This window comes from Emydura macquarii, unplaced genomic scaffold (assembly GCF_026122565.2).
Source record: "Emydura macquarii macquarii isolate MOO-44397 ecotype Brisbane River unplaced genomic scaffold, CSIRO-AGI_Emac_v2 contig_705, whole genome shotgun sequence".
NCBI lineage: Eukaryota > Metazoa > Chordata > Testudines > Chelidae > Emydura > Emydura macquarii.
Genome location: NW_027130842.1, coordinates 14451582 through 14466250, shown reverse-complemented (window position 1 = coordinate 14466250; position 14669 = coordinate 14451582). Strand labels below are relative to the sequence as shown.

Below are 14669 nucleotides of genomic sequence, written 5' to 3'. Positions count from 1 at the left end.
TCTCTAATAGCCTGCTGAGTTTTATATCAAAAACTAAAAACTGTATTGTAGAAGTTGCCAGGGAAAGCTGGAGGTTTTGAAGCTGGGATGAGGGCAGTTTTCCTCTGAAAGGTTACTAAAAGTAGCAAAATAGCAATGAAGTTTATTGCATCTGTTTTCATATTAAATTTGTCTCATTTACAAATAAAATTGTTTTCCAAACTGCTATCCCTGCAAATTCAGCTCAGTAATTCAATGTTCAGCTTACTGGTTTCATCTATCACTATCTGCAAAAGATTCTGTATGGCTAAATTCCACCCAAATTACATTGATAGAACCCTGCAAATATAGCTAAACGCAATACTTGGCTCCTACAATTAATATTTAGGCCCCAGGCCTGCAAACACTTACACACATGCTTAATTTTAAGCATATTAGCAGTCCACAGACTTCACTAATATCAACATTTGCCAGCATTACAAAGATGCCACTGCAGCTAGACTCCCTACTGCTGATGCAGAAAAAGTTTTTAAATGTATCTTCATTCCCTCACTATAGGTCAGAAAGAATATCTACAACATTTGAATGCACACTGGGAGAATGCCATTGTATCCTTTCTTATTCTGTTTTAAAGAAACAACATAAAATGCATATTTATATATTGTATGTAAATCAGGAACTAGAGCTTTGATAACTTGCAGGAAAGGAAAACAGTGGGGAAAGGACAGAGAGGGAAGGGAGAAAGAAGTATAGAGGATAGGTTGTGTGAAGAAGGAAGGATTTAAAAGGAGTTTCCTTTTTTCCCCAAACACTGTCTTTCAGCAATTGAGAACCTATTTTAGTTTTTGTTTTATAATCTCATCAACTTTCATTTAAAAATTCCAAGTATTTAAATATTACAGTAGAATAAGGGTGACTTGACAATTTTTTTTTTTAAATGATTTAGTGGGCTAATAAAGAGAAGGCTACTCACCCTACACAGTAACTGTGGTTCTTCAAGATGTGTCCCCCTATGGGTGCTTGGGACCAATACGCCTCAGATCAGAGATTTTAGGTAACAGCATCCGTTTGGCCCACTCATGAGTCCCTTGCAGCCTCGTGCTCTAATGCATGGGCAAACCACCCTCAGTTCCTTTTCTACCACAGAACCTGCTGTAAAGAACTCTGAAGCAGGGGGAGGAGGTGTAGGGCACGCAAGAGTATTGTAACGCGGAAACAGCTTAGCTTGACAGGACTAGGCCCTGAAATCCAGAGTAGGCTTTATGAGCAATGCTAAGGCTTCCTGAGGGCTAGATTTGGCCTTGTCCTTTGGAAACCCTTAGAACAGGGGTGTCAAACTCGCTGATGGTGTGGGGCCAAATTCACATAAACTGAACTTTACAGGGGCCATGCAATACATGCTGCCGAAAAATTCGGGCCATCTTCCCCTTTTCGGCGGCGGGATTTAGCAGTGGACCCTGTTGCCAGACTGACTCCGTTGCTGCTTTAAGAGATTTCGGCGGCAGGGTTCTGCGGAGGCAATGCCCTCTGCCGACAAAACTCTTAAAGCAGCAATGCTATACGCAGAGAAATGCTGTCAGCACCACTCACTAATACTGGCCGAACGCGGGCCGGATCAAAAAGGTTCGCGGGCCAGATGTGGCCCACGGGCCGTATGTTTGACACCCCTGCCCTAGAAGATAAAATGAATTATCTCCGGGGCCTAAAAATATCCACAGGATGAAAATAGCATAGAATCTGCTAAGATTAACAAAAAATTTTTTTGCTTAGACCAGCTGCATAGATGCTTAGACCAGCTGTAAAGATAACTTTAATTATAAACAACCAACCGCAGCTTTTGGATGAAAAGTCCCAAATGCCCCTAGCTAATAGCCAACAGACTAACAGAAACCAAGTGTTAAGGCCCAATCCTTAAGTGGATTGCAATATACATAATCAGTAGCTGGCAAACTTATTGCTGGAGTTAGGGAGAAGAGGGGTGTATAGGAACCTCCAGGCGCCGCCCTGCTTGAGGCTCTCCGTGGATCTGTCAAGGTACTAGCGGATGCCCCAGGCAGGTTGGCTCCCTGGTTGCAACTCACTTACAGGGCGAAGAATGGTCCTCCTCTCCCTCATGCTGGTAAGCACCTTCTTTCCCGCTTGAGTAGATTGGGGCATACTCGTAATACCTCTCAGTCTGTAGCCTTAGCACTCATGGGCCCTCAAGTATTGTTTGCTAAGTGTTGTTGCTGCTCAGATAACACTAACTATTGTGACTAAATAAATCCTTGTTTGGGTATTTCTTTGTCCAGTTGTTCCTCCCTGACACTGAGATCCCAAAATACGAACTCTCCACCCCAGCAGAGCACAAGAGGGTGGACAGAAGCACCCATAGGAGGACCACATCTGGAAGAACCACAAAGTTTACTGCACAGGGTAATTAACCTCTTCTTCGAGTAGTGTCCCTATGGGTACTCCACTCTAGGTGATCGTCGAGCAGTACGCTCTATGGAGGGGTGGGGGTTAGGACTGAAGTCTAAGATTGAAGACAGAACAGTAGAGCCAAATATGGCATCAGAAGCTGAGCCATGAGTGACTGCACAGTGTTCAGAAAAATGTATGAATGAACGCCCAACTCACAGCTCTACATATTTCCATGATGGGAACATTCTTAAAGCCTCCTGAAGTAGAGAGAGAGATCTCATGGAGTTAGTTAATACTCTACAGGAGCCTGAACATCATGAGACTGAAGGCAGTAGGTGATGCAGCCAGATACCCATCTAGAGAATTTTGCTTAGAAACTGGAGGTCCCTTAGTTCTGTCCACAATAGAGAAAAATAATCTGGGAGACTTCCTAAAGGGCTTAGCTCTGTCTAAGTAAAAGACTAATGCCCTCCTAATCACATGTATGTAATGTCATATCTCCTTTATCCTGGTGTGGCTTAAGGAAGAAAACTGAAAGGTTTATAGGTTGATTTATGTGGAAGTCCAAAGATACCTCTGGCAGGAACTTGGGATGCAGTTGCAGTGTGACCTTAGTCTTAAAGAAAACTGTGAAGTATGCCATCAGAGTCCCTATCTCACCCACTTTTTGAGCAGAATTGCTCCAATGGCTACTAGTTTTCATAAACAGGTGTAGAAGGGAGTAGGTGTCCATTGGTTCCAAGGGAGGCCTTGTATGACATTTGTGTACCAAGTTTAGGTCCCTTGCCAGTGTAGGGCCTCTGATTTGTGGGACGAGGTTGTACAGTCCTTTGAGAAACCTCCTCTTTGTGCAATGTGTGAAGATGGAAAAACCTTCTACCGTATGGCGGAAAGCCATAATAGTTGCTAAATGCACTTTTATGGAGATTAACGATAATCCTATCATTTTTAGCTCTTAAATGTAATCTAGTACAAATGATAACAGAAAGGATGTGGGTGAGATGTTTTAGGTCACACCAGTGTTTCAATCTCATCCACTTTTGGGCATGTGCGTCACAAGTTGACTATCCTGCTATGTAATAGCACACTCTGTATGTCCTCAGAACAAGTTGTTTCTAAATCCACAAACCACCTATCAGCCATGCACTGAGCCAAAGAACTTTTAGGTTGGGGTGATGGATTTGACTGGTACTCTGACAGAGGAGATGGTCCGGAGAGCGATTGGTTGACAAAGAACCAGCTCAATGAGGTAAGTTTGTTTTAGCCACATTAAACCTACAATAATATCTTTGTCCCTCGTCTTGAACAGCATCTTGGCTATCAAGGGATAAATGCACACAGAAGGTCTGGACTCCAACAAAGGAAAGTGGCATCTCCCAGGGAGTAGTGACCCAGACTGCTCTCAAGAAGAAGTGGGAGCACTTCTTGTTCTTAGCTGTGGCAAACAGGTCTATCTGTGGAATGCCCCAATAAAGAAATATGTGGTGGAAAATGTCTCCCATTTGTGATCTTGCAAGAAGTGCCTACTAAGGGCATCTGCTGTGGTGTTTTGTATACCCGGAAGGTTAGCTGCTGAGATGTTGATCTGGTTTCCTAGGTACCAATTTCAAAGCCAAAGTGCAGAGGGAAGGTGATCTTGCTCCCCCTTGATGATTTATATAAAATGTGCATGACACGTTGTCCACCATGATTTTTATGTATTTGCCCCAATCAATAGGAGGAAATGGATACAGGCATTTCTGACTGCTCTGAGTTCTAAGAAGTTTATGTGCAGGGTGGACTTGAGAGGAGATAACCTGCCCTGAACAGTGTGCGAATCTAGGTGAGTTCCCCATCCCAGTAGGAAAGCATCAGTCATTAATGACATGGTAGATGGTTAAGCAAAGGGGACCCCTGCAAAAACATTGTGAAGGTTCTTCCACCAGATGAGGGATTTTTTTTTAAACACTATCAAAGGCATGGAGAATAGTTGGTTTAAACAGTGTTTGCTTGGCAAATAAGTTCTGAGACACTCCTAGAAGCAGCACATGTGAAGTCTCGCATGATTTATTGCAAAGGTGCCATATGTTCAAACACCTGGAGGCAATTTCTGGCCATTGTCTGAGGGCTGTCTTGGACTGTAGTGATTAAACTGCCTAGGGTTATGAACGTGTCTGAAGGGAGGAATGTTTTGGTCGTTACTGCAATGAAGTAAGCTTCTATGAACTCCAGACTTTGCTCCGAGGGTAAGGTGGACTTTTGGATTTTTAACTGTAGTCCCAATATGAGAAATAGGTTTACGGCCCTCTGAGTGGCTGCTGAAGCTTCCTTGAAGGATCGCCCTTTGAGCAGACAATCGTTGAGATATGGGAAAATCAGAGTTCCTTGTCTATGAAGATAATCCGCTACTACAGAAAGAACTTTTGAGAACACTCTGGGAGCAGATGAGAGACTGAACAGGAGCACTGTATATTGAAAATCTCTTGACCCAAAGTGAAGCATAGGAACTTTTTGTGGGAGGAGCGGAACGTTATATGGAAGTAAGCGTCTTGATGGTTGAGGGCCAGGAATCAAACCCCTTGGTCCAATGATGGAATTATTGCTGCAAGGGGTACCATTTTGAACCTCTGAATCTTTATGAATCTGTTGAGTAAACTTAGATCTAGAATAAGTCTCCAACTGCTGTTCTTTTTTTTGGAGTCAGGAGGTACCTGGAATAAAATCCCATCCCTCTGTGTTGCGTGGGAGATGGTTCTATAGCACCCAGATTCAGGAGACAGTTGATTTCCTGTCACAAGAGGTGCTCATGAGAGGGGTTCCTGAAGAGGGATGGGGAAGGAGAGTGGATGTGGGGGAGGGAGGTAAAGTGGATGTAGAAATGATCTCCAACAGCCACTTATCTATAGTGATATATTCCGAATTCTTGTGAAAATGAGAAAGGCGATTGCCAAAGCAAGGTAGACAATTGTTGCTGCAGACAAGAGTGGGGATGGTAACTCAGCACCTTGACCAGCCCATCAAAACCAATGTTTTGAAGTTGTTGGCTGTGAGGTCAATGCCTGAGAAGTAGCTAGTCTCTTCTTTTGAAATCGTCTCTTATGCTGGGGTTTGTAATGTCTCTCCGAGGCCGGAAACTGGGTGGGTCAAGATCTGTTTGCTGTCTGGGACTTACTCAATTTTCTTTTTTGTGCAGGGGCGTAAATTCCCAGGGAGCGCAAGGTGGCTCTAGAGTCTTTTAAGGTATGCAGAGATTCATCAGATTTTTCCACAAACAACATGAAAAGGAAGGTCCTCAACTTTATTTTGAACTTCCCCCTGAAAACCTGACAACTCAAACCAGCAGGCCTTCTCATAACTACTGCCATGAAGACAGAAGGAGGGGCTGTATCAGCAGCATCCAGAGAGGCCTGCAGAGATGTTCTTGTGAGCTGTTGGTCCTCTGCAACAATCACTTGGAAGTGCTTCCTCTGGTCTATTGGAAGATGCTCAATACGAACACCTCAGGAATGGAGGTTGTTTGTAACTCTGAAATATTCGTAACTCTTAAAAAAACTTTATAGTTCTTCTTTCAAAAGTCTGTAATTGAATATTGACTTAATACAGCTTTGAAACTTTACTATGCAGATGCTGCTTTTAACCATTTTAATTTAAATGAAACAAGCACAGAGTTTCCTTACTTTGTCAAATCTTTTTTAAACTTTCCCTTTATTTTTTAGTAGTTCATGTTTAACATAGTATTCTCTACTGTATTTGCTTTTTTCTGTCTCTGTTGCTGCCCGATTGCATACTTATAGTTCCAAATGAGGTGTGTGGTTGACTGGTCAGTTTGTAACTTTGGTGTTCGTAACGCTGAGGTTCTACTGTAAAGGCATTCACCTTTGAATAAGGCTGTATTTTTGGCATGAGGACCCGATAATTGGTGATCCTAATTGCAAGGTAGCCAATGAGTAAGACTTATGGCCAAATAAATCAAGACACTTTAGGTTTCTATCATATGGAGTCAATTTAGCATGGTGCTGTCTGCCACGTTCATTCACAGCATTAACTACAATGGAGTTGGGGGATGGATGTGAAAATAAAAATGGATCGGTGCCAAACAAGGGAGATTCAGGCATTTCTGTTACTGCCAAGTCCCAAGGAAATCAAAATACTTGTGGTACCTGAACAATGGATGGTACCGATGAGATAAGCTGGGCAGAGGTAACTGTGGCAGAAGTGCTGACAGTGCCGAAGGTCTCATGTGCTCCAATGAATGACCAGTAAGTATTGGTCTGGTCTTTTGCAGAGCCAAACTGCTGGGTACTAATGTTCCAGTAGACTCTTTTGGTATTGATTTAAAAGAGCTGGTTCTCTTCTCTCTACCACTCCAATCACTCAATGATACCAATATTCTGGAGCCAAAACCCTTACAGTCCTTAGGTTTGCTAGTGGTCAAGGTACCTCCAGCCTCATGGATACTGAGTTGGAGATCAGTAAGTGCTGAAGCAGATATCTGAATTGGAGATAGTCTCCTTGAAGTAGATTCTCTACCCTGAGTACTTGAAGACCACTTTTCTAGAGCCTTTCTGCGAGGATTCCAGAGATTTTCTCTTTGATGCTCTAGAGGAGTGCTGTGCCAAGCAGGTCGAAGTGGTCAACCTGTTCAGTGACAGTTATATGGAGGTGGAGTCCCCTGTTTGGGGTCAGAAGCTGGTTGGCACGAACTCTGCATCATGAGGAGAGGTAGTTTAAGTTCCCAATTCTTTCTGGTCCTCAATTTTAATTGAAGACAAAAATTACACAAATTTGGGGAATGTGCGATTCCTCAAGGCAGTGGACATACCAGAAGCAACTGTCACTGACAGGGATAAGACTGTGGGCAAGAAAGACCGCATTTAAAGCTGGGAGAACCAGGAATACCTTCCCAAGGTTTAAGTTCCCCTGAGGGGGAGAAACCAAGGAGATAGAGGTCCTTATGCTAAAAGTATACTTGGGGGGGGAAAAAAAAAAAAAGATTACAGATTACAGCTAACTCAGACAAAGGAAACCATAAGAACTAACACTAACCAACTAGTTAGAATGAGAGAAAAATACAATCGAGGTAAGCTCTACTTGCACGCTTCTGAGGCTTCATCTCAGGCCAAGGCAGCTGAGAAGGAAATGCGGGTGGTTCGCCTGCACAACTCTAGACAGCCTCAGTGCAGGGCATGAGTCTGCGGGAGGGAGGGGGAATGCGCAGGCTGAACAGGCACAGCTACCTAAAATTTCGGATCTGAGGTGCATGGGGCGCAAGTGCACCTACAGTGGAGCATGCATAGGGACATTACTAGAAGAAAAACTTTGCTTTCAGGCCTGAATTTATTATCTGAGAATATAATTACCTCAAAAACAGATGAGTGTGCTCAAGTATTAACAGTATATCTGCCTTCCTAATTCAATGGGAAACGTAAAACAATAGTAAAGAAGGCAGAAATACTGGAAATACAACAAAATACAATATAACTTGAGATGGTTGAAGTAAGTAACTAAGCATAATTCTTGTGACAGAAAATGGAAGACAAAATACAAGTTGTGTTAAAGAGACATTAATCACGGAGTTAAGCTAAAAAAATTAATTTTCATCTTGAGGCCCCAATAAATTTATGGCTACTTTAACATCTAAAAAATAATTAATGACAAAAATCTCAATTCTCAGGAGCAGCCACGTAAGTTAGCAATCTTGTATCAATGCAAGAAAAAATAAATTAGCAGCAGATTTAAAATTTATCTTTCTGTGGTGTCATTATATGTAGAACTGAGTAAAAATAATTTAATCACTAAACAATTTTGACTGTGAGCATTTAAAAAATATACTTGACCAATATCTCTGGTATTGAGCACACCTGAAAGACCAAAAGAGTTACAATACAGTACCTTCAGGTTTGATAAAAACAACAAAATGTATTCATATGTTTATTAAAGCAAAGAAAATCCTTTTTAGAGGTAGAATAATTCAGAGACATTAAAGCTTAGATTGTCCCCACCAAACTCCATTTAGCAAAAAATGTTCAGCAAGCCCCTAAAATAAATTAATACTAAGGCTGCTCAAAAGTGCAGAGAAAAATCACTTTCATTTATTCTCAAACAGGGGAAACAAATGTAAAAAGGAACTAAAGCCAAGTAGAAGTGGTCCCAGGCAAAAAGGAGTCATTGTGCTGGTGCTGCTATGAAAGGATGTTTTAGTGGCTCACTCATTTCAATCTTTTTTTAAACAACTGACTACCATTTGAATTATAGAACATTTGCTCCATCATCAACATTTAAGCCCGGATTCAACAAAACACTTAGGCATGATCTTAGAGTCAGGTCCAAGCTTAAGAGCTTTGCTGAATAAGAGCATTAGTTTGCTTATTTTAAAGATAAAATATGAATTCTCCTTGTTCTATGTTTTCTACATTTATCTAAGCTATTTATTCTAATTTATCATTTGCATTTATCCATATTAACTAAAAATTAAATCTCTCTCTCTCTCTCTCTCTATAGAAACCACAGAACACATGAAAACTGGGAGTACACACATACTCAATACTAACCTGTAGCATAGTTACAGGTTGGGTATAAGCTTCTGTCTGTGTTGTAACAGCTGTGTTCTTATCTACAGTTGTACTCTGAGTTGTTTGGATATTCTCTTTAACAACTTCTGAGCTCCTCACAGTTTCCCATTCTAAATTAAAAAAAGAAAAGTGTGTTTACTTTGTAGAAACTGAGCTTAAATGTTTTGTTTCCATTTCCACATTAAACCACTCAAAAAAAATCGCATTTTGGTCAGAAAGTTATAAGCAACAACCAACCTCACTACACCTGAGAGAAGCTGGGAGACGAAAAATAAAATAAATAAAATTATATAGATATAGACACAGAGTTCCTCACTTGTTAGAAAGACCGTCAAACTTTAACAGAATATAAACATCTCAACTTTTTTTAAGTGAATGGAGAAGGAAAAACAAAAATTCTAGGTATACAATTTAAATGTTTCTCTATCAGAAACTGATTTTTTTTTAAATGTCAATTTAAAAAATTCAAGTTCACTGTCACTTTATAAATGATTCATGACATATAAAGAATATAGCAGCCTCTTATGTACTGTCATTTACATTTATAACATGTCTATATTGTAACTAGTTTGACACATGGTCACATAGGGTGCTTACCAACAACAACAAAAACCCACCTCCACCAGCCCAAGAAAAATGAAATTGGCATTCTAAACACAAGCTGTTGGATTTAATTTTCAATATTGATTCAAATTTAAATATTGCTGCCAGAGTTAAAAAAGACAGGCATTTATATACTCAAACATCATCCCTTGTCAATATCTAAGGCTATGTGTACACAACCCCACAATTTGGACTATAGGGGTGTAAACTGCCACACCCCTGTGTGGATGCTGCAAGTGTGAACTAAAAGGTACCTAGTTCACATTACATGAACTAGATGCCTTTTAGTTCGCTCCTGCAGTGTGCATATGGGGGAGAAGCATGCAATTCACACAGCCCCAGTCTGAACTGTGGGACCATGTGGACAAGTCCTGTGATACAAAAGAGATTATAAACCAATAAATGGAGGTTGGAAAGGGGAAGCTCAAATAATACTGACGGTCTCAATAGAAAGTTTTAAACAATAAAGGAATATTCAGATCAGTCTCTTCCATCATTTTAGTTTTACATATGATAATCTGAAGACTTAATTTTTCAAAAAGAGCCACAACAAGGTCTCAGATTTTGCATGCACTAATATTTGCACATGTCCTTAGTGACTGAATGTAGAAAATCAGAAGCCACTTTTAAATACATTAATATTTATTGTCTTGCTTAACTCCATTGGTCTGAATGCTGACATAGTGGTACCACTTGCAGGGTTATAATTGGATGTTGATTCAAACTTACTACACAAAGGCAATCCAAATGTCTGTATTTCAGACCTCAGTTCCATCTGAACTGTACACAGGTAACTAATACTAACAAATTCAAAAAAGAACATGTACAGCATAAATACGCAACTTTTGAAAACAAATTTAAGGAATAACAGAAAATAAACATAATTTTATTTAACAAAAGGTATACATAATTATCCATACCTGTATTTACAGTCTCCTGGTCGATCATGCCTCCTTCAGCAAAGCCATCCAAATCATCCACTTTTACTTTTTCCCAAGGTATATACGAAACTCCAAGATCCACATCCCAAAATTGCTTGTACTCTGTTTTCACACCTTTATTTAAAGCCCAGGCAATCTGAAAATAAAATCCAATCAGATGACGTGGCTGAATTTAAATACCTTAGTTATCCACCTCACCTCCCTTTCAGTGCAGATCTCCACTTTACATTTACTGATGCTTCATCAAGTTCATTTTTAAATGTAGCAAGCAACAGGGCATTTACTCAGTATCTAATAGCAACAGCCACTTGGAAGATCATTGTAACTAAAGTTCTTTTAGCTCTTTGAATTAGAAATATTATTTAACAAACTTCTTATAAATGGGAAAATGAAGGCACAGTGCTGAAAAGACTTGTCCAAGGGTCTTGGAGTAAACTAGTGACAGGACCTCAAACCAGCAAAACATTTAAGCACATGCTTAACTTTCAACACACAGTCCTCACTGATGTCAAAGGGAATACATACAAGCTTGAAGTTAAGCTTGTGTTTAGGTACTCTGCAGAGTCAGGAAGAGAATCTAGGTCTCCTGACTCATAGTCCTTTGTATGTTCAAACTTCATAAATATTCCCTAAATAGCAAGTTTCTCTTTTCATTTTTAAGATCTTCCTCACTTCCTGCCTAAATACACATATTTCATAAGAAAATTTCCCACTCTGCCCCTTACAAACAGAAATTATTTTGCCTCTTTCTCGTGCTCCATATTGCACATCTTGATTAGACTCATAGTATAGAAAATTCAATATTTTTCCAAGTACACAATTGAACCATCATAATATTTCTGCTGTACTTTAAGTTGGACAATGTTACTGGACATAATATGGCTTACCTTAATAATTTTAGATCCAATTTTGTAGGATCCAGAACTAAGTTTCTGAAGAGCACGATACGCATCTTGTCTATGAACCATGCAGACGTATGCACAACCTCTTGGAGGAATCATCTGTGAAAAAGAAGTATATCTTATTATTATGTAAGCTAATACTTTAGATAATGTCTTCACGTGTCAGTGAATTCTAATTTTTTGTAAAACACTAAAGTTAACATTTGTTAAAACTATTGTAATAGGTTATAGCTCTGTACTTTAAGAGGTACAGAACCAGTAGAACTGTAATGAACAAGTATTCGTGGCACAGTTCCAAGTTGCTTCTCATGAAGAAAGTGGAATTCACAGCAATTCTGAGAAATGCAAACAGATGTAAGACATTATATTTACAATTTAAAGTGACTCTCATGAACTATAGGCAACACCTTTACTAATCTTGATAACAGGCCTCTTCACATTTATTCAATTGCAGAATAATGAATAAATATAAAAACTACTTTAATGCAATATTAAGATGGCACAATAGTAAGAAAAAGCAAATGTTACAGGGCCCACTACCTTGTTCTGGCTGAAATTCACTTGGCACAGGTCTGGTGGTGAGAAATAAAAGAGTGAATTACTCCCATCCTGGTGATGGCTGGGGGCCAGTCAGCCAAGTGCAAGTGAGAGAAGACCAAATAATGGGCTTCCAAAGGGCCATTATATCAACTGAGAACCATGGTAGCAAAACACACCCACCCAACTGGGCTCCAAAGCTTCTGGGTCAGTTAGCCAAGGATTCCCCTATGCCAGGGAATCTTCACATGGCTTGTTAAACCAGCTATGCAGTCTGTTGTAATCCAAAAGTATGACTAAGGGGCCTTAGCAGCAGCCAGGATCAAGCCCAAAGTTCCTAGAGAATTAACTTAGCTAAGTTCAATGTTATATTTTCTATTTCTAGGTTCCTTGTGTTAAATGTATACCACAAAATACAGACAGGGTGAGGAGTGTACAAACGTTAAGATTGTTGTAATAGCTTTAATTTTCCATTTCTTGACTTCAGTTTTAACTGTAAAGCCTTAATAGAACATTTTGTTTTTAAGTTTCTTTGCTTTTTGTCATAACAGCAAATAATAAACAAACAAAGAAAACCCCCAAAACCTGTGCTTAATGTTAGTATTTACATGGTCTCAATGAGGTTTTGTAGTTCACATCAAAATTAAATGAGTAGGATATGTGTGTGTGTGCATGTGCACATGTGCAATGGAAAAATAACTATTATCCATCTTGGAAAGTGTCCGAAGTTGCCTAAAAGCAGCATTCCTGCATCTCTCAAGATGGGGAGACAAAGTTTGAACAGCTCTTTCACTCACACTTACATACCCACTGATCATGTTCAAAAGCAATTTTTCAATAGTTTAATAATTGTTTACCTAATCCAATGAAATGCACTACTCCTCATTAACATTTACAGTACAAAATGAAAATTTGCAAATTTAATTTTGTGCTGTAATCAGTGTTTCAAAAGTGTGGTTCATTTATCTTTTCAAATCGGAAACACCGATACACGGATACACCGAATTCAAACAACAATTAAATTTCCTTAAGATTCCCATGTAATTATTTTTCCATACACAGGCTAAGCATGGAAGTTTATAGTCAAAAAGAAAAACATTTTAGACTTATGAGCATCCAAAATCAGGGAGTTGCAAAAGAATCTGTTTTGCCATATCAATCATAGCTTTCACGATGATCTTAGACGGGTGGTATCTCAGTGATAATGTATTATATAGTTGTGTCCAAAAGTTTTGGTTAGAAGCTATAAATATTATAAGGTATTGGATTGTTTAATAAGTAAATAGTACTATACAGAGCAAGAAAATATTTTTAAATGGTTAACTTGAATTCTGTTATTTTAAAAGATTAATTTTGATAAGATGTAAGAGTATCAGTATTCCAATTTGGAAGAAGGGTATATGGAAATGGCTGAAATTGCTTAGTATGAACTAAAAAGTGTAGTTCTACTCTGAAAGGTGACTTTATAAAAATGGCACTGTGGGATTCCATGGTTATTGCTCTCATTATTTCCATCTCAAATTTGCTCAGCTTAGAAGATATTTTTCTTAACTGCTAGCCCTGAAAACTAAACCTGGGATTTGAAATACAAATAGTGCTCCTCCTGGCTTGTGCACCTGTATTTAAGATTCTGCAGGGCAAACGCTACCCTCAGCTACGCCAGTGTCACCCTACTGCATTCAGGTGTATATAAGGAAATTACCTGTAATAAATGGAATTGTACATGTACCCTGAAACTGGGGCTTTTTTTACAATTCTGTTGTTGAAGCCAGAAAGAACCCAGTTTGCTCTCCCAGAATGGTGTTGGTTCTGCAAGACTGACAGAACTAAAAACCAATGTACTGTTAGCACTAAAGTAATGTGATCTGACTCTGAATACTCAGAGGAAGCACATGTGCTAAGATAGATATAAATTATACAGTGACTTTTCAGAGTGCAAAAAATGGTTACAATACCCCTACAGTAACTGTGGAATCTTTGTAGACAACACATCCTGAAGAACCACTCTTGGTGTATATGGACCCCACCTTCACAAGACTGGAGTCTTCTGAATAGCAGTGTCCGTTGAGGCTGTGTGCCTACACTTTAGCCACCTCCCTCTTCCCATAGCTGAAGGTATAAGGGGCAGGGCAGTTGCAACCCACACTCAGTTCATTTACTGTTGAAAACCACATGAGGCTAGGACTGACTGGGATGGGGGAAATGGAGGATGAGCCATGCAATTTGCGTGACAACACACCTTAAAGAACCACAGTTCCTGTAGGGTAAGCAAGCATCTTTTCTTTGAGTTCTTATCCACAGATTCCACTCTTGGTAAAAAAACAAGCAATAGCCCATTCCCCTGGAGGTGGGCAAGAGTCGTCCTACTTGAATAGAGATTGCAGAACAACCCAACTAAAACTAGCATCTGATCTGAATGCCTGAACCAGGGAATAGCGTGTGGTAAATGTGTGACCAGGGCTCCATATTGTTGCCCTCATATCTCTGCTTCCCAGACAGAATGTGGAATAAGCCCTAATTTATCAAGCAGACCTTTCTTAGCTAAATTGTAACAAGTCTCAATGCATCTGAGATCCACCTGGAAAGTCTATGATATGACAGGTAGAAGGTGAAGTCTGGCATTATGCGTGTCATAAGTGCATGCTACCATGTATCCCATAAGTCTGAGGCAAGACTTCACTGGTGAGCTGGAGTGATTCTGGAGCTACCGTATGAGGTCCATCATAGTCTGGAACCTTTACGGAGGTTAAGTA

The 14669-nt window shown here is 39.7% G+C and overlaps 1 protein-coding gene across 7 annotated transcripts in view; it reads right to left on the bottom strand.

Moving 5' to 3' along the window:
- The window catches only part of SCAF8 (SR-related CTD associated factor 8), a 141698-nt gene that overhangs the window by 61812 nt on the left and 65217 nt on the right, over nucleotides 1-14669 (bottom strand). For all 7 annotated transcript variants that reach the window (XM_067542449.1, XM_067542444.1, XM_067542443.1 and 4 more), the window contains 3 exons: nucleotides 11365-11478; nucleotides 10457-10613; nucleotides 8913-9043 (listed from right to left, as the gene is read on the bottom strand). In XM_067542449.1, the coding sequence (XP_067398550.1) occupies nucleotides 8913-9043; nucleotides 10457-10613; nucleotides 11365-11478 (402 nt within the window). The remainder of the gene's footprint in view (nucleotides 1-8912; nucleotides 9044-10456; nucleotides 10614-11364; nucleotides 11479-14669) is intronic.